This window comes from Phyllobates terribilis, unplaced genomic scaffold, assembly GCF_046119375.1.
Source record: "Phyllobates terribilis strain yellow unplaced genomic scaffold, ASM4611937v1 Scaffold_3__8_contigs__length_932513732, whole genome shotgun sequence".
Classification (NCBI taxonomy): Eukaryota; Metazoa; Chordata; class Amphibia; order Anura; family Dendrobatidae; genus Phyllobates; species Phyllobates terribilis.
The window spans coordinates 720,184,461-720,204,178 of NW_027362763.1; the positions used below are offsets into that span (position 1 = coordinate 720,184,461).

Here is a 19,718-nt window from a genome sequence, read left to right on the forward strand (position 1 = left end):
GGGCAATTACCAGGTGGGTATAAGTTTACCCTTACCTGACCCCTTTAAACTTTTGACAAACTGCAATAAATCCCATCTCAACCTCAATAGTGGAAACGTCAGTTCTATAGGTGTACAGGCCGTAAATTTATACAGGACGTAGAGAGCCACTAGGATCATCTCCGTATCACACAGTGGATTATGTAGGTGCTAAATAAGCAACATGAATACATTTTTAATATTTAATCTTTCCTTTCTCCTATTTGTATGAATATCAAACTAAAAAGATGGGATAAAAAAAATAAAAAACGTGAAGATGCCCCATACCGTAGTCTCTCATCATGAAGCTGTAGTGGACTTGCTTGTAATATGGATCAGAGAGTAAGTCGATCAGACGAATTGTTTTTTCTTTCTACAGATGGAAAGAGGAGGATAATACTAAAGCTCTACCCCACATGAAAGACTGCAGTGGCTGTAATACAAATGATAAACGATGAGGTCTTCAAACTTGGGTCCTATTAACCAGAGCAGAAATGGTGGTCCTCAGTGTGCAGGACTTATAATATGATTAGCCAATAACCTTGATGGGCGCCATGTAGCAAAACAAAATTGGGCCAGTTTCCACATGTCCGTGAAACAAGGACCATGCTCGCATCTCAACACCCAGCTCGGCCGCTGGGTCTTCTGACCTGAGCCAACTGCCTGGAATATGCCTATGAGGCCAGTGGATCTGGCATCTGGCCCACGTCTTACTATGCGAGTGCGTGTTTCATGGATTTGTGAATCCGTCCTTACTAATATATTCAATTTAAAGGGAATTTGTCAGTAAATTATTGCTATATAATCTGACAGCAGCATGACATAGGGACAGAGAACCTGATTCCAGGGATGTAATCACTTTGTTTACTGTGTGCAGCATTTGGGATAAATCACAGTTTTCTCTGCTGCAGATCTCAGAATGCGGAGCTGTGTGTAATCCCGCCCACAGCACTGATTGGCAGCTTTCTGGCAATACATGGTAAGCTGCCAATCAGTGCTGGGGGCGTGTCTAGAGCAGCAGGCACACGACACCTAGTCCTGTAGTGATAGTCTCCCGCTGATAAAACACTGATTTTATTGAAAAAGCGAAACACAATCTAGCACGTGACATCACTAGAATCAGGGTCTATATATATAGTGCCGCTCTCAAATTACATAGAACAAACCAGCTGACTAATTTCCTTTAAGAAAATGGCACTATTTTCACAGTATCTGTGCTAGTCTGGTAGTCCGAGCACCTCCACTTCTGCACTAGTAGAGCGTGTTCTTCCACTCCTTATGTCGGCATGTGACAAGTAATGTGATGAGTTGGTCTGAGAGGATCCTTTCAATAACAAAACCAACCCCCTTCTCGGGTTATGCTCCAATGGTGACGATATCGCGAATACGTCAATTTCTTTTCTCTCTAAACATAATCTTTTTTTTTGCCCTTGGACGTTGCAAAGCTAGAATTTAAAACTCAATAATAGCCTCTGTGGTGATATACAGTCGTCTGCCATAGGCATCACACAAAAAAAAAAAAAAAGAAGATAAAAAACCACATTGCATAGATTGATAAACCCAAGATATACCTCACTCCGTCCCAACTGTCTGATAATGTGGCGGGCCAATATCGCTCTCTGCTCCGCAATTGCGCTGCATCTCTGTGATACAGAGAAAAACATGGATACATTATAGGAAATAGCAACATAAGAGAAAAACAAAAAAAAGACACAAATGAAAGAAATAATGCAAAAACAGGAGAAAAATCATAGCAAAACGGTGTAGGTTAATCACAGCGACGGATGAGTAAATGCAAACAGTAAAGCTCAGCTTAATCACGCCGATCTGTCATAAATACGTCCTTGGCACAGAGCGGTGCAGGTTTGCTTAAAAGAAATAAATAAACCAATGCTTCAGTAGAAGCAAGAAATGAGGTTTAGGGACTGAAAAAGAAAGACGGGAGGGGGAAGGAAGGAAGGAATTCTATTCATCTCCAATTATACTGCCAAGCATTCATAAGTGAGCTCGGGATCATAAGGTTAATTATACATTTAATAAGGTGTCAGGGAGATAACTGTTCGTTTCTTTAAAAAAAATTAAAATGTACAAAGCAAGTTCCCTTTAAAGTATAATTACCTACACTTATGCATACAAAAGGACTGATTTCAATCTGTTTTAGAAAAGCTTTTCAATGCAACAGACAGTTCTTAAGAGAGAGAGACAAAAGTTAAAGTTATAAAAAAAACAAAACTTTACATGACAAGCCGGAAAAATCAAGTGTCTGTGCTACACCGCGACGTGATGTACAGTCAATCACCGCAAAACAATATTATATACATTATTACACGCGCTGTTGTCACCTGGGAATCGCATTTTGATAAGGCGCTGTATATTTTTTCTGCATGAACGATCTGCTGTAGCCGCCCTCTTAAAGGGGATCTAGACTCCGGCTACAGGCTCCAAGGAGATAAGAAGTCGCTGGCAATTTGTGGGTTGTCCAGACTAAGATACTGATCACTTATCTTTGGGAGAGGTCATTAATATCAGATCAGTGGGGGACTGATCCAGCGGATACTGGGAGCCGTAGCCAACACTGTACCAAACTAAAACAACATAGCTCCGTACACTGTGTAGTGGCCATTCATGGGTACTGCACAGAACTCCCATTAAAGTAAATGATCGGTAGACAATGTCCACAACGCTGTACTGAGCTCTGCTGTTCCAGCCTCTCCAGCGGTGGCTCCCTCTAAGTGTTGATTGGCTACTCGCCATTGATTTGGTGTTTAGAGGTTATCCATATGCCTCTTACTGCAGAGGCAGTAGGACTGACTGACTGCCAGACAAGTGAAGGCTGAGCATGACACTTAGCAAAATACTTATGGATCTGTTACTGCAGTTTTACATAGGACTACAGGTAAAGCCTCATGCACACAGCAGGAATACATGAATACACTGAGGCACACGGTGTCTAAGCTCCCCCTTGTGGTGGCTGCAAGAACACAAAAATCCATCATCATTTATCTCTATAGCACACGTCGAACTCCGGCCAATGGGCCAAATCTGGCCAGCTGGTTGGTTTCATTTGGCCTGGGACACAAGAACCACCTCCCCATTAGTCTGTGTGGAGGAGGACTATGCGGGGCCCATTAGTCTGTGTGGAGGACGACTATGCGGGGCCCATTAGTCTGTGTGGAGGAGGACTATGCGGGGCCCATTAGTCTGTGTGGAGGAGGACTATGCGGGGCCCATTAGTCTGTGTGGAGGAGGACTATGCGGGGCCCATTAGTCTGTGTGGAGGAGGACTATGCGGGGCCCATTAGTCTGTGTGGAGGAGGACTATGCGGGGCCCATTAGTCTGTGTGGAGGAGGACTATGCGGGGCCCATTAGTCTGTGTGGAGGAGGACTATGCGGGGCCCATTAGTCTGTGTGGAGGAGGACTATGCGGGGTCCATTAGTCTGTGTGGAGGAGGACTATGCGGGGCCCATTAGTCTGTGTGGAGGAGGACTATGCGGGGCCCATTAGTCTGTGTGGAGGAGGACTATGCGGGGCCCATTAGTCTGTGTGGAGGAGGACTATGCGGGGCCCATTAGTCTGTATGGAGGAGGACTATGCGGGGTCCATTATTCTGTATGGAGGACTATGCGGGGCCCATTAGTCTGTATGGAGGACTATGCAGGGCCCATTATTCTGTATGGAGGACTATGTGCGACCCATTATACTGTATGCTGGTTGGCTCGCGACTTCGTCCAAGTTTTTCATTTTGCCCTCTGTGTTTCAGTTTGACATCCCTGCTCTATGTCAAAATTGAGCTACGACCCTCATTTTGATAAATTGAACAAATAAATCTGCAGATTTTTGGAACGATTTAAATAAAATAAAACCTAAAATGGGTTGAGCACTTAATTTTAAGAAATGTTTTGGGAACATATATTAGGCAACTAATGGCAAAAGGCAACTAATGGAGAAGCATGTGACCAGACCTGTCCATCAGCCTCCTCAAAGGAGAAGCAGCAATCTCACGTGCATTGTTCTTCAGTCAGATATACAGGTCTGGTCACATGCTCCTCCATCAGTGGTCATTTTGAGAACAGGAGAGCTGTGCAGTCTACAAGTAAGGTAGAGAACCTGTAACACGTACATATTAGTAGGTGCCAAAAAATCACGTCAGCAACATATTTGTCAAATTGAATGACCGTCGTCAAAAAGAATCTGTTAGCAGGTTTTCTCTACCCCATCTGAGTGAAGCATGATGTAAGGGCAGAGACACTGATTACAGTGATGTGTCACTTACTGGCTGCTTGCTGCAGTTTTGCTAAAATCTCTGTTTTCTTTGCTGCAGATCTTCTCTGAATGGTGATCCCTGTATAACCCCGCCCACAGCACTGATTGGCAGCTTTCCGTGTACACTGTGCATAGGCAGAAAGCTGCCAAACACTGGTGATGTTTGGGTTATACAGAGTGCATTAATATGGAGGACTACATGGCAACAGATTTACTAGTGCTCTAGTGATTATCTCCAGTTAATAAAAAGGTGATTTTATCAAATCTACAGCAAGCAGCCCAGTAAGTGACATCACTAAAATAAGGGTCCCTTTACTCGTCTGAGAGGGGCAACCCTGCAGTTTCTACTCAGAGTCGAACAGGGCTGTTTTGCAATTAAACTCTGTGAGAGTGACAGGATCTGTTGGGGTCCTAGAGTTTGGACCCACATAAAGTGACAGTATATTTCAATGATCTGGTATTCTAGATCTTCTCCATTGGCATCCAAAGCTTAAAAGGGGTTTCCGGTTTCAGAAAACCCTTGTCCCCTGGTTGCAGTTTGTCTTAAATAAAAAAAAAACAAAAAAAAAACAACAGCAACAACAACAACAGCAGCACCAACAACAGCAACAACCCTTGTGGTTTACTCACCCTTCCTCGGTCCTGCGCTGAGTCTCTGCCGTTGCTCCTGGTGTCTGTTACTGTCTGCAGTGCTCGGACGTCACCTAGTAGATAGTACTGCAGCCTATAACTGAGCTCAACGGCTCTGTCCGAGTTTACTGCACAAGCTGCTCAGAGATCAGTGATTGGCTGCAGCGCTGTCAAAATAACACTGGGAGACTCCGTTCTAAACCCGGACACACCAGGGCACAATATATATATGGTTTCTTTTTATAAAAAACTGCACCCAAAGACCCATTTCCGAAAGAGGACGACCCTTTAAAAACACCTCTAATAATTGCTACCAGATAAACATGTGACTTGGTTTGCGGTTCTAAGAATACTCTACCTTGTGGGAATTAAAGTGTAGGTAGGGCGCGCAGATTTTACAAGTCACTTTATATGTGAATGATGGAAAAAAAAAACATCACTGAAGGAAAGCTAAATTTTATCATAATTTGTGTGACTCCTATAATTGAGGACCATGTTCAGCAGACCCATTTGGACCTCCGTCCGGTTTATGGAGAACATTTCCACGCTGCCCTCTTCTTCACGCAGAAGATCCTGATCACATCTTACCAGCAGTCTCAACCTCCGAAGAAATCCTTCAATTTGCATGTTAAGAAGTAGCCAGACCTGATGTGCACGGTGATGACTAGAGCAGCGGTTTGGCTTTTCTTTTACGGCTTACAGCTTTACCAGCTGCTCAGCATTTTAAGTGAATATACTGCTGTTTACTATTGGAAATTGGGAACAGGCCTTAATTTGACACAGGGAGTCCATACAAACCCGGCAATCTGCGGGATCACTGTGATTGTTTGACTGCCCCCTGCAGGGAAGAGACTCCCCGTGTGCGTCTGTTTGTGTACACTGCCAGTGGCAGTTCTCATCCCCGACAGCTCCGCACGCATTTGGCTGCGCTTTATATTTAGCACCAAGTAAAATGGGATGAATGGGGTCGGATCGCTTCTTGATGATTGCTAATTTCTTGCAGAGAATGTCGACAACTGGGAAGAGCCTGCGTTCCTCATTTAGCATGCTGGTGACACGTGAGAGGATGAAAAGGAAAATTGGATTGTAATAAGCAATCAATGCGTGAGAGTGGGCAATGATCATACAGAACGAGGCAATTCTGCAACCGTATGTTTCCCCTTTACCATCTGCGTTAATGGAATGTTCACGTCGAGCCCTGTGACATGCCACTCGCTGCTTGTGGGGTGTGCAAAAAAACAAACAAAAACAAAAAACAAAAACAAAACAAAACCAAAACCTGGTGTTTAGAATGATTCCCCCACCCTGCACAACAAGTGAGGGCAGAACCACTTTTAAAACCCAATTCCTAAGTTACATAAGGGATCCCAGGTACCACCACATCAATCTATGCATGGCTCATTATCTACTATATAATTGTCTTATCCCGTCCGTCCGTCCGTCCGTCCAGGAAATCCCGCGTCGCTCATTGGTCCAGCAGCGGCCAATCAGCGCCGCGGGATTTCAGAAAAAAAGATGGCGGCAGTTAGCGGCTCATCTGCGGGACGGAGCTCAGCGGCGTTGCAGCCGGGTGATGAACGCCGCGAGGCGCTCGTCTCCCGGCCGGTACCAGCGGAAGGACCGCCGGCGTCGCTGACCTCCATGCGGAAGGGAGGACCGGGGAGCGGCGCTGCGGGTCGGGATACTTCTGCTGCGAGCGCCCGCTCATGTCCCGGGTTCTCGCTGCGGAAGTACCCGCACAGGCAGCGCCGCTCCCCGGTCCTCACCAAGACGATTCGATGATTGGTCGCGGTCTTCGGACCCGACCAATCACTGATCTTAGCGCAAAAGTTAAATACCGCTGTGCTGATTTGGGCGCCAAATTTAAATATCGGCCGCGACCAATCAGCACAGTAGTGGTTAACTTTAGCCGCAAGATCAGTGATTGGTCGTGGGCCAAGACCGCGACTAATCACCGATTTGTGCGGCACATTTAAATAGCGGCCGCGACCAATTGGATGTCAGCGCCGCTCCCCGGTCCTCCCTTCACACTCTAGCCGCATGGATGTCAGCGGCGCTGCCTGTGCGGCTACTTCGCTGCGAGAACCCGGGACATGAGCGGGCGCTCGCAGCAGAAGTATCCCGACCCGCAGCGCCGCTCCCCCCTTCACACCCTAGCCGCTGATGTCACCACATGGTGTTACAAAGGTCCGGACATTTGTGCTAAAAATCGCTGATTGGTCGCTGGCGGTGCCTGCAACCAATCACCGATTTGGGCGCCAAATTTAAACACCGCTGTACTGCTTGGTCGCGGCCGCTATTTAAATGTGGCGCCCAAATCGGTGATTGGTCGCGGGCAGCGTCGGCGACCAATCAGCACAGCGGTGTTTAAATGTGGAGCCAAGATCGGTGATTGGTCGCGGCCGATATTTAAATTTTGCGCCCAAATAGGTGATTGGTCGCGGGCAGTGCCCGCGACCAATCAGCGATTTTTAACACAAATGTCCGGACCTTTGTAACACCATGCGGATACTGTGGGGAGATCAGCGGCTAGGGTGTGAAGGGAGGACCGGGGAGCGGCGCTGCGGGTCGGGATACTTCTGCTGCGAGCAGTCGTTCATGTCCCGGCTTCTCGCAGCGGAAGTAGCCGCACAGGCAGCGGCGCTCCTCGGTCCTCACTAATACGATTCCGCTCCCTGCTCCTCACCAATACGATTCGCTGATTGGTCGCGTGGGGAGAGTGCGACCAATCAGTGATCTTGGCGCTAAAGTTAAACACCGCTCTGCTGATTGGTCGCGGCCGCTGCCTGCGACCAATCACCGATTTGGGCGCCACATTTAAATAGCGGCCGCGACCAATCACCGATCTTGCCGCCACATTTAAACACTGCTGTGCTAATTGGTCGCGGACGCCATACGTGTCCAATCAGCGATATTGGCGCCAAAGCGATGCAGAGCGGGGTTTAAATTTGGCCCCAAAGTAGCTGATTAGTCGCGTCTGACGGCCGTGACCTATCAGCAGAGCGTTGTTTAAATTTTGGCGCCAAATTTAAACACCGCTCTGCTGATTGGTCGCGACTAATCAGCGATTTTGGTGTCAAATTTAAACACGCTCTCCAGTCCTCACTAACACGGTACGCAGATTGGTCGCGGCCGCCGCCCGCGACCAATCACCGATATTGCCGCCAAATTTAAACACCGCTTTGCTGATTGGTCGCGTTTGCCTAACGTGACCAATCAGCGATTTGGGCGCCAAATTTAAACGCCGCTCTGCTAATTGCGCCCAGTCGGCCGCATACCTATTCTAGAATACCCGATGCGTTCGAATCGGGCCACCATCTAGTCTGTACTATAATGTCCAATGGAGCATGTCCTATTTTACATAGCAAAAAAAACAAGCAAGTATAGGCATAGTGAGACCCCCATACACTTGAATATTATTAAAGAAGCACTTATATCAACTTTTGTATCCTCCTTATAAATTGCAATCATCATATTATATAGCACTGTGTACTTGCCATTGCTCATTTTGCCTTTCTACCCAGTTAATTCTTCTCTTTTCCATTAGGTCACGTGATTTTAATCACGTGATTAAAAACTGACCAGCTGAATCCTTCTAAGCTCCATGTAGAAACAGGAGGTCAATTTTCAGTGCATGAGTCACTGCAAAATTCCCTGGCAGGGGGGGGGGGTAGGAGCAGCTGGGACACAGGAGATGAAGAGGGAAATGATAAAAGCAGAGGGAAAAAAAAGACTCTGTTTCCACAGAGCAGAGAAAAATTAACTTGGTAGAAAGGCAAAATGAGCAATTGTAAGTACACAGTGCCATATAATATGATGACTGCAATATATTAAGAGGGTAAAAATGTTGATGGGAGTGCTTCTTTAAGGATAAAGAACACCTTTAATATGGAAAAAAACAGAAGATATGTACAGATGTTGTGGTTACCTTAAGTTAATAAAATCGCACTACGTTTCAGTCGGCAATCTTCATACCTTCATTTTCTGTCCCCCCCGATCTGCATTTTGCAGCCTGAATCAAGTGTCAGATTTTTCTCTTGTAGTAGTGTCTCTCCCAGTAATATAGGCTGGATGCTGTGATCTTCTCAATCTTATCAGCACAGCTTCTATCCTGCACTCATTTCCTTTTCATGTGTTTCCTTCTTTTTTCTATAGTTTGTTTTATCTGCTACTTCCTGAGACTGTACATGGTTTCTCATTCTCCATGCTATGGAGATCTGTGTACAACTACACCCCCACCCCACTGCTGTTATCTCTAACACTGCAAGAAGGGAGAGATATCAGAACCAGGAGCTTTTTAGTAACATTTTTGCAGATCACACAGCTAGGACTTACAGACACTCTGCACCAGCAACATGGTAAAACATTTTTTAATAAAGACTATTTAGAAAGTTAAAAAAAATCTGTGCTAAGGTTTCCATAGTTTTTAAAATACAAGATTTATTTTACATACCTAGCCGCTTTATTAGGCAAGTGGAGAATATTCCCATTGAAGTGAATGGAGCCAACAGAAGACTCCCACAAACCAGTGAGCGTAGTGTGCACAGAAAACTAAGGTTTGCAGCACTACTCCAAAAGCTGTGACCCCTTCATTTTCAGGACTAGTGATGGTACCTGAAGTCAGGCTCTCACCAATCATAAAGTGATATTCACTGCACACTCTTACTTCAGAGATCCAAAGGGTTTTATTCCACTCTCAGGCTTATGGTCAGACAAAAAGTTGCAAGGACGTATGCGACATAAAACAAACTGGATTGATAACGCTTCGACCCTTCCCGGGTCTTTATCAGAAAGTCGCTGTGTCCAAGGTAGGAAAGGAGCATGCCTGGTTCTAAGCAAGGTGCAGGAGAGCTCCTTTCCTACCTTGGACACAGCGACTATATATACACTGCTCAAAAAAATAAAGGGAACACTCAACACATCCTAGATCCAAATGAATGAAATATTCTCATTGAATACTTTGTTCTGTACAAAGTTGAATGTGCTGACAACAAAATCACACAAAAATCATCAATGGAAATCAAATTTATTAACCAATGGAGGCCTGGATTTGGAGTCACCCCCAAAATTAAAGTAGAAAAACACACTACAGGCTGATCCAACTTTGATGTAATGTCCTTAAAACAAGTCAAAATGAGGCTCAGTATTTTGTGAGGCCTCCACGTGCCTGTATGACCTCCCTACAACGCCTGGGCATGCTCCTGATGAGGCTGCTGATGGTCTCCTGTGGGATCTCCTCCCAGACCTGGACTAAAGCATCCGCCAACTCCTGGACAGTCTGTGGTGCAACATGAAATTGGTGGATGGAGCGAGACATGATGTCCCAGATGTGCTCAATCGGATTCAGGACTGGGGAATGGGCGGGCCAGTCCATAGCTTCAATGCCTTCATCTTGCAGGAACTGCTGACACACTCCAGCCACATGAGGTCTTCTGGCATTGTCCTGCATTAGGAGGAACCCAGGGCCAACCGCACCAGCATATGGTCTCACAAGGGGTCTGAGGATCTAATTTCGGTACCTAATGGCAGTCAGGCTACCTCTGTCGAGCACATGGAGGGCTGTGCGGCCCTCCAAAGAAATGCCACCCCACACCATTACTGACCCACTGCCAAACTGGTCATACTGAAGGATGTTGCAGGCAGTAGATCGCTTTCCACGGCGTCTCCAGACTCTGTCACGTCTGTCACATGTGCTCAGTGTGAACCTGCTTTCATCTGTGAAGAGCACAGGGTGCCAGTGGAGACTTTGCCAATCCTGGTGTTCTGTGGCAAATGCCAAGCGTCCTGCACGGTGTTGGGCTGTGAGCACAACCCCCATCTGTGGACGTCGGGCCCTCACACCACCCTCATGGAGTCGGTTTCTAACCGTTTGTGCAGACACATGCACATTTGTGGCCTGCTGGAGGTCATTTTGCAGGGCTCTGCCAGTGCTCCTCCTGTTCCTCATTGCTACATCCGCCGCTGACCTCCATGCGGCTACCGTCGGGAGATCAGTGGCTAGGGCCGCTGATCTCCCGACGGCAAGTGTGAAGGGAGGACCGGGGAGCGAGGCCGCCGGTTGGGGTACTTCTGCTGCGTCGCCGCTGATCTCCCGACGGTGGCCTGCGTTTTTCAAATCCGGCACCAATTCGCGGCCGGGCTCAGCCAGTCGCTGATTGGTCGCAGCCAATCAGGACAGCAGTGTTTTAAATTTCGCGCCAATATCGCGAAAATATATCTTTTTTTTAAAGTAAAAACACCTTAAAAACATGGCATATTTGGTATCACCACATTAATAATACAGTTTTTGTTCATCCCATATCACAAAATTTTACATATCCCTAAATGGTACCAATAATACAGCCCTAATACTGCTCTATAAATGGAAAAAAAATGAAAAATATATAGCTCAGAACATGATGCAAAAATTAATGTTTTACTTTCTTGTTGAAAATATAAAGAAAAATTTGATCTCACTGTAATCATATCAATCTGTATTATCAAACTGTTTTTATCCCATACAGTGAATGGCAAAAGAAAAAATTATGAAAAAATACCAAATTATGCTCATCCAGGCAGACAATAAATGAAATATAAATTTATCAAAAAGTTTTATGAACGCCAAAAAAGGGCACTAATGAAAATTACAGCTTGTTCAACTAAAGAAAAAATAAAAAGGCCTCATAACACGGTTTACGGAAAAATAAAAAAATAAAAGTTATGGATAGTGTATGGAAAGAATATGGGAAACTCAACCACATGAGGATACAGAGAGATCCAGGAGACTATAGATGGGGCTTGGGTCACCAAGTAAAAGCCCAATTTCAAACAAACACGTGCGCTTGCCATTTACCTGTAAGAGATGACTGGCTTCTTCGTCTCTTCCCACTCTGACATAATTTACAAAGAGATCTGTAACGGGTATGTAGTTTGCAAACTGATTGGCCATTCGCTCTGCCAAGATGCTCACTGCCAGGAAAGAGATGGTGCAGAGGTAAGTAAGGTGCAAGAGTAAAGGTTTTCTCTATGTGCAGCATAATGGCCAAGCTTCACCATCGCCCACAGTATAGGGCTACTGCCCTTGGAAAACTGCATTAGATAAACCCAAAAACAGTAGCAAAGATTGAAGAGCCTAAAGGGGTTCTTCGAAAATAGAAAACAAAAATAAATGCAGAAAATGTCATTAGAAATTAATTCTTAAATATAGTTAGCAAATCACACTTGTTTTGTCTAGGGAGGTAATCACCACAAAGAAAAAAAAATAGTTACATTATTGTTAAACTACCAGAAACCCATCTTATAAGTAGATGGGATGAGAGCATATTAGCATGTGCAGTAGGAAGCGCCTTTGCTGTGATCTGAAGATAGCTTAACATCATATGGTATAGGCAATTATTGGGTCATAGCAGCAGCGCAGAATTCAGAAATATCTGGAGGACAGAAGCATGAGCAGCCTCTTCTTACCGCAGCACCCCTCCTATCTCCAGTATAGGCAGGGTGGACAGAAGGGTGAGCAGCCTCTTCTTACCTCACCTTACATGGTATCTCAAGTATGAGATCAGATAGACAGGGTGGACAGAAGGGTGAGTGGCATCTTCTTACGGCTGTGTGGCAACGATGCTTTAAGCGTTTCCGCAGCGACAATTCCGCTGCAGAAACGCTTAAAAAATGCATGGTAGAAGGTCTGCAATGTTCCCCAATGATAATCCGCAGGTGCTCTGCACATGCTGTGGAAATTTCCGCTGCGGATTATCATTGTGGAAAAATCCGCAGCACTACCAATTATTTCGCGGAAGTGCTGCGTTTTCGCCGCCATTGACTTGCATTGGAACGCATGGAATCCGCATCACTGCATCTTCAGATGCGGATACCATGCGGTTCAATGTGCGGATGGTACCCGTGTTTGGAGAATTGGAGACTCTCCTCTGGACCCGGGTACCATAGTACCTGTAAAAAAAAAAAAGAATAAAATAAAAAATATACATTATACTCACCTTCTGATGGCCCCCGGTGTTCTTAGCAATGCGTCTCGGCTTGCCGGCAGCTCGCGGTGGTCTGAAAAGGACCAGCCATGACGTCATCTGACGGGTCACGCGACCGCTGACGTCGGCAGGTCCTTTAGTCTACCGCGAACTGTCGGCAAGTCGAGACAAGGACACCAGGGGCCATCAGAAGGTAAGTATATGTATTTTTTACCATTCTTTTACGGTCACACTATATAAATCCATGCAAGTTGTCAAGCACTTGCCAAGTGATGCTAAAATCGTTTGGAAAGCGCTTGTCAACCCGCATGCGGAAATGCAAGTGAAGAAAGCTTCACATCCGCATCTCCCTGGCAGGAAAAACGCATGTACAATCCGCATGTACAATCCGCATGTACAATCCGCATGTACAATCCGCATGCATTTTTTCTGCCAGGGAGATGCAGAAACGCTCAGGAAAAGTCCGGAGCGTTTCTGCATCGTGGACACATAGCATACCTCAGAATTCCTGGTATCTCCAGTATTAGATCAGATAGACACCAGTGTGAGCAGCCTCTTGTAATAATTTTGATAAAATCACGCTATTATCAGCAGATTATCTCTAGAGGACAAGTAAACCTGCTACCATGTAGTCCTCCATATGTATGACATTGATAAAAGCAAATCCCAGTCACTAACTGATGGCTTTCTGCCTATGCAGTGTGCACAGAAAGTTATCAGTGAGTGGTGTGGGTGAAGTTATACAGATACCAGCATTCAGATAAGTGCTCAATCTGCAGAAGATAAAACAGGGATTTTATCAAAATGACAGCAAGCAGCCCAATATGTGACAAATCAATGGAATCAGAGTCTCTGCACCTACATCGTGCTGTTCTCAGATCGGGTCGCAAAAACTTGGTGGTGACAGCTTCCATTTAAAGCATGGAAACCACCTACATCTAATAATTAAAGCTTCCCCCTACATGGAGCGCTGAGATTTAGACGCAAGTATAAGAAAGTATAAGCAAAACAAACTATAACAAGTCTTACTACACCTATACCAGCACATACATACATTTTTCCACAGCCTCATCCATGTTGTTCCTCAGTAACTGGCTCATTAAGAATGACGTGTACGTCTTTTTAGGCTCATTTATACATATAGACTCCATCAGTGAGATCCCTTCTTCAAAGTTTCCGCTATAAAAAAAAATAAAAATAATTGATACAAGACTGTGAAATGTTTTTATATAAATCATCAATGATCAAGCTATTTTAGGACATGGGATATGCGAGGTGAGATTCTTAATCATTTTCATGGAAAGTGGCCATATCCTCCAAAAATTGGCATGCGGCTTCGATATCTCTTGATTTATCCATAAATTAATAAGTCACATTTTTTTTTGTAAATGTATTTAGTTTAGAGGTCTACTTGTGCCAAACAAATTTGAAGTCTGCCTTTTTTTTTTATCCCACAGAAACAGCGCCTCATCTGTCAGTGGGTTGTGACTGGTATTGCAGTCTAGCACCATTTAAAGCAGCGGGGTTATCATGCACCTCTCGCTTCCACAGGGGGGTAGGTAAGAAGTGCTACAAACAGGTATTGCCCACATCCTATTCTAATGTCATGGGTGTGTCAGGTGTGAAAGATAGTCGTTCTGAATCCAGCTGTAGAAGGTCATTGCGCTTGGCTCTGCAGGCACCATCTTGATCTTTCCATCTCTGTAGCGTAGTGATATCCTTCTCTCTCTAGGACCTAGCAATTACCTTCACCTCCTGCTGCTAACTGACACACCCTTGCATGATGTTGAAATACCTCCAGTCTCTCCAGAGAGTCGCCGGTGATAGCTTTATTTTCTTCTGTCCATGCCTGGAGTACTAGTAATCGGCTAGTGTCTTCTTGGAGTTCCCTTGGAGGATAGCTGGCGTGATCTCTCTGGTGTCTTCTCAAGCTAAGTGTTTCCCTTGTCTGTTTACCTGTTTGTCTTTAGTTGCAGTGGGGGCTGACTAGTGCTCACCCCTTTCCCTACCTAGGGCCTATCGCTAGGGGCAGTCAGGGATTAGGTTTCCTGCTCGGCGATAGGTGAGGACCCTATTTAGGGACATTAGGGGAGTCAGGGTGACTGTCAGATCTGCCTAGGGGTCTCCACTCCCCCTTTCCCTAATGTTTGGGCTTCTTCCCCCTCTTCCTGTCGTTATGCACTTAGTCTTTCTCTCACCTAGCGTGACATCTAATTACTAGGACAGGTGCACATTACCTGACAGCTGTAATACTAATATATGGTGCCAATGACTGGAAAGTGAGGAGTGATAGATGACCCCCTTTAACGCAGGCAAACTGCAATTCTTAGAAGAGTCCATGATCTGGCAAGGGCGCTGTTTTCGGAGAAAATAAACCCCCCTTTTTTATTCTGATCCTGGACTGCTCCTTTAAGAAATGATGCTTCGTGAACAAGACCCTAGCATTGCCTTTCCCCCCCCCCCCAAGTAAAACGGACTAGTTTACTAAGAAGGTTAAAACTATAGATGCTAAAAAAAAAAGAACATTAATGTTCAATATTCAATAATTTATGTAGGAAAACTATGACTACGTCTGTATTTCTGGTAATACTGGATAAAATATTTAGCGGCAGCACTTTCCGGCACGACTGTCCGGCTTCATTCAAAAACTGATAATAAATATAATTTGTCTGCGGCACTCCGGCGCTTTCCATTTTATCCTGCGAGGACTGTGCTAATAATTTAATATGTTTACAACAGGGGGGTGTATATATATGCGTGCAGAAAGCGTGCCGTCTGCATAACGTGGGATGACAACTCCATTTGGCAATGGCTCGGTTCTGCTCTCAGCCGCTCTAGCTGCTCATATGATGAGGCCATGCAAGAATGGTTTGAGAAGAATCAGTGATTCTGCACCTAGCAAATGTAGCCGGCGCCATAACTCATCGTGGCGTTCCTGTACTTATTGCAAGAACTTTTAAGATTACCTTGTGGCTGCAACGAGAAAAATAAAAAAAAAATACAATGGCCGAATTACTGTAACCCTTTGTATGCAACTCCTCTAAGGGAAGAGCCCAGGTTGTGTTATAACCCGATTACGACAAACTCAACATTGAATCTAGAACACTAACGCTGTGTGCCCACGATGCAGAAATGCTCCAGAATTTTTCCTGAGCGTTTCTGCATCTCCCTGGCAGAAAAAACACATGTGGATTGTACAGGCGGATTGTACAGGCGGATTGCACAGGCGGATTGCACAGGCGGATTGCACAGGCGGATTGCACAGGCGGATTGCACAGGCGGATTGCACAGGCGGATTGCACAGGCGTTTTTCCTGCCAGGGACAAGTGGAAGTGAAGCGTTCTTCACATGCATTTCCGCATGCGGGTTGTCAAGCGCTTTCCAAGCGATTTTAGCATCACTTGGAAAGTGCTTGACAACTTGGTCACACTATATAAATCCATGCAAACAGCATGGATTTATATAGTGTGACCGAAAGAATGGTTAAAAAATAAATATATACTTACCTTCTGATGGCCCCCGGCGTCTTTATCCGATGCGTCTCGGCTTGCTGGCAGCTCATGGTACACTAAAGGACCTGCCGACGTCAGCGGTGACGTGACCAGTCACATGACTAAATGACGTCAGAGCAGGTCCTTGAGCCAACCGCGATCAGCCAGCAAGCAGAGACAAAGACACCGGGGGCCTTCAGAAGGTAAGTATAATATATATATATTTTTTTACAGGTTCTATGGTACCTGGGTCCAGAGGAGAGTCTCCTCTTCTCCAAACCCGGGTACCATCCGCACATTGAAACGCATGGATTCCGCATGTGCAGATCCAGTGATGCGGAGTCCATGCGTTCCAATGCAAGTCAATGGCGGTGAAAACGCTGCGCTTCCGCAAAATAATTGGTAGTGCTGCGTTTTTTTCCGCAATGATAATTCGCAGCGGAAATTTCCACAGCATGTGCACCGCACATGTGGATTATCATTGGGGAACATGGCAGACCTTCTACCAAGCGTTTTTTTAAGTATTTCTGCAGCGGAATTGCCACTGCAGAAACGCTTAAAAAACGCATCGTGGGCACACAGCCTAAGAAAGAAAAGTCAGGGAGTTGTAGAAATCACAGGATGGATAGACTCGGCAATGATCTGCAAATAATGAAAAAAATGGAAACAAAATATTCAAAACATCTCGATTTATTCAGTAGAGTATGAGCGCCACACGGAGAAATTCCAGCACTTACAGCCTCGACTGCTATCAGGGAGGTTATGAATGGTTGTCTAAGGAATGTTCTGCCACGCTGAATGTAATTGGGCAAATCATCAAGATCTGCTGCTGGCAGCTCCCTTTGCAAATGCCGAACAATCACGTCCCAGATGTGTCCCCGATGGGAGACAAGTCAGGAGACTCTGCAGGCCATGGTAGCACTTTTAGGCAATGCAAGATGCTCACGGTAGGATGAGCAACATAAGGCCTGGCTGATCACATTGCTCGGGTTTAGTCATGTAATCATGTCAGCTGCAAGGAGAGAGATTTGTGTGCACTTTCCAGCACTGAACTGATAGAGGAGACGAGCAATGTCAGAAGCGAGGAGAGAGTGATATGTGTGCTCTCTCCAGCACTGAATTGATAGCAGAGGAGACTAGAAATGTCAGAAGCGAAAATAAAATTATCTGTGTGCTCTCTCCAGCACAGGAATAGAGATCACATAACAGAGGTTTACCTTCACATAGTTCTGTCTCTGGGTAAGCCAGAGCTGTCGATCAACATTGGAGTGGCAGTCATTTTAAAAAATGAGTGGAACGATGCACGGAGGCATTACATTAGGCAAATGGTGCATGGAGTGCCTTCATCTGCATATTAGAAAAAAAGTTGTTTTTTGGGGCAAGAAAGGAACAGATTTTTTTTTTATTTTATTTTTTTTTTTACTGTTGCTCCATCTGCTACAAGATTGTGTGGTTAGTTCAAAGTGTGAATTAGGGGTGACAGACTCTCTCTAAAGGCCCATTTACATCGACAGATAATCTGCCAGAAATTCAATTAGCGCTCATTTACTCGATTTTACATAAAGATATCACTGGCAGTAGGTGCAGACGGATCCTCATGTAGGTTTATTAATGTTGACAGCACATAACTGTGTAAAAGAGTCAATCAATGACAAATGAGTGCTGGTTCACTTGATTGGCAGACAAATTGGTCTAGACTAATGGCCGGAGAACAGTAACGCGAATCAGCAGCCGGTAACCTGTAAGACTTGGCATAACAAGAGTACAAGAGAAGTAAGAAAGTATGATAAATGTCTAGTCCGTTTAGTAACCAGGTCGCCTGCAGATCTATGGAAGGAAACCACATGATAAATCGATAGGGGCGTAACATAGGAGGTGCAGGGGTTGCAGTCGCACTTGAGTCCAAAAGTTCCCTTTGGCCCATATTAGATGAATAATACAAAGTTGGGGGCCATATACCATACGGACTAAAAATTTGGCTGAGTGGTTAGCACGGTTGTTTTGCAGCACTGAGGTCCAGGGTTCAAATCCCACCAAGGACAATATCTGCAAGGAGTTTGTATGTTCTCCCCGTGTTCTCCGGTTTCCTCTCACACTCCAAAGACATACTGATAGGAAATTTGGATTGTGAGCCCCAATGGAGACAGTGGTGACTATTTCTGTAATGGCGTTATGGAAGTGATTTTTTTTTTTTAGGACAAAAGGGGTTGTCCAGTCTTTGGGTACAAGTCTGCGATTTGCTTACATTTTCCTACATTCCGACTAGACGTGTCCAGCTTTGCTAGCGCATGTCAAGACGGCATGTGACCACATGTGTGCAAATCGGATACTTGCGTTCACGCTCCAGCGGATTGCATGATGTGAAGATTCACAAGTCAGCACTCTCACAGGATACAAGTCTGCAGTCATTCTAAGGCCGGATAACCCCTTTAATATTAATACCATTCCCTAAAATACATGCAACCATTGATATTAAGTATTTTACTTTACATGAGGACGATAATTGGGAAATAAAAAGTGATGCAGAATGTAAACTATATTTTTCTATTTAACCTTGGCTAAGGTCACATATGTAAAAAAAAAAAAAAAAAAAAAAAAAAAAAACCCAGATGGTAGTGAAAGGAAAGCAAGAAGGGAATGCTTCAATTACTGCCAGGTCTCCATTATAGGACTCCATTTAGTATTGTCGCAGAAATTTGTTGACAAGCATCCTTGTCTATCAATCTATACTGTCAGGTATTTGTCAGAAAAAATTAGGAGATCAGTTTCTATTAAGGAAGGAAAACCATACATTAAACAGACAAAAAAAAACCAAAAAAACTCAAAGCAAGTCAGAATATCAGATTTATGTTCCTTGATAAATATATTCCCTGAGTGGATCATCTCGAGATTCTCTTTGAATGACAGATTAGGGATCTGTGTAACTCACGTTTCTCCTTATGGAGATCTAGCTAGTCGAGAAATGCACTTTGGGAAAAATATGCAAAATAGCTCCTCCTTCAGCTAGACGAGAACTGTATGTCTAGTGCCACCTAGTGGCTTCCTTATAAATCAATTACCTTCTGATACAGAGTTACAGTGCAGCCTTAAGGAGGGACTAGATTTTATTTATTTCATTTTTGGGGGGGTTAGAGCTAAATTTTGCCAACATTCTCCCATCTTTCTCTATGAGGAGACACAGTAATAACCATTTTGACTACAAATCAACTATGTCATGGGGTCCTGCTAACCATCCAAAGACCACCACAGGCTATATACCATTAACAAAGGTTTTTTTTTTTTTTTTTTATAAATTTTTGATAGAACTTTAAATTTATTTATTTTTTTTTTACAACCGTAAAAAAAGCACAAAA

At 44.7% G+C, this 19,718-nt stretch overlaps 1 protein-coding gene across 1 annotated transcript in view; it reads right to left on the reverse strand.

Moving 5' to 3' along the window:
* LRPPRC (leucine rich pentatricopeptide repeat containing) overlaps positions 1-19,718 on the reverse strand; it is a 146,030-nt gene that overhangs the window by 3,474 nt on the left and 122,838 nt on the right. Inside the window, exons 33-36 of the mRNA XM_073672042.1 lie at positions 13,929-14,053; positions 11,746-11,861; positions 1,590-1,661; positions 307-391 (exon numbers count right to left, since the gene is read on the reverse strand). Of these exons, the coding sequence (XP_073528143.1) occupies positions 307-391; positions 1,590-1,661; positions 11,746-11,861; positions 13,929-14,053 (398 nt within the window). The remainder of the gene's footprint in view (positions 1-306; positions 392-1,589; positions 1,662-11,745; positions 11,862-13,928; positions 14,054-19,718) is intronic.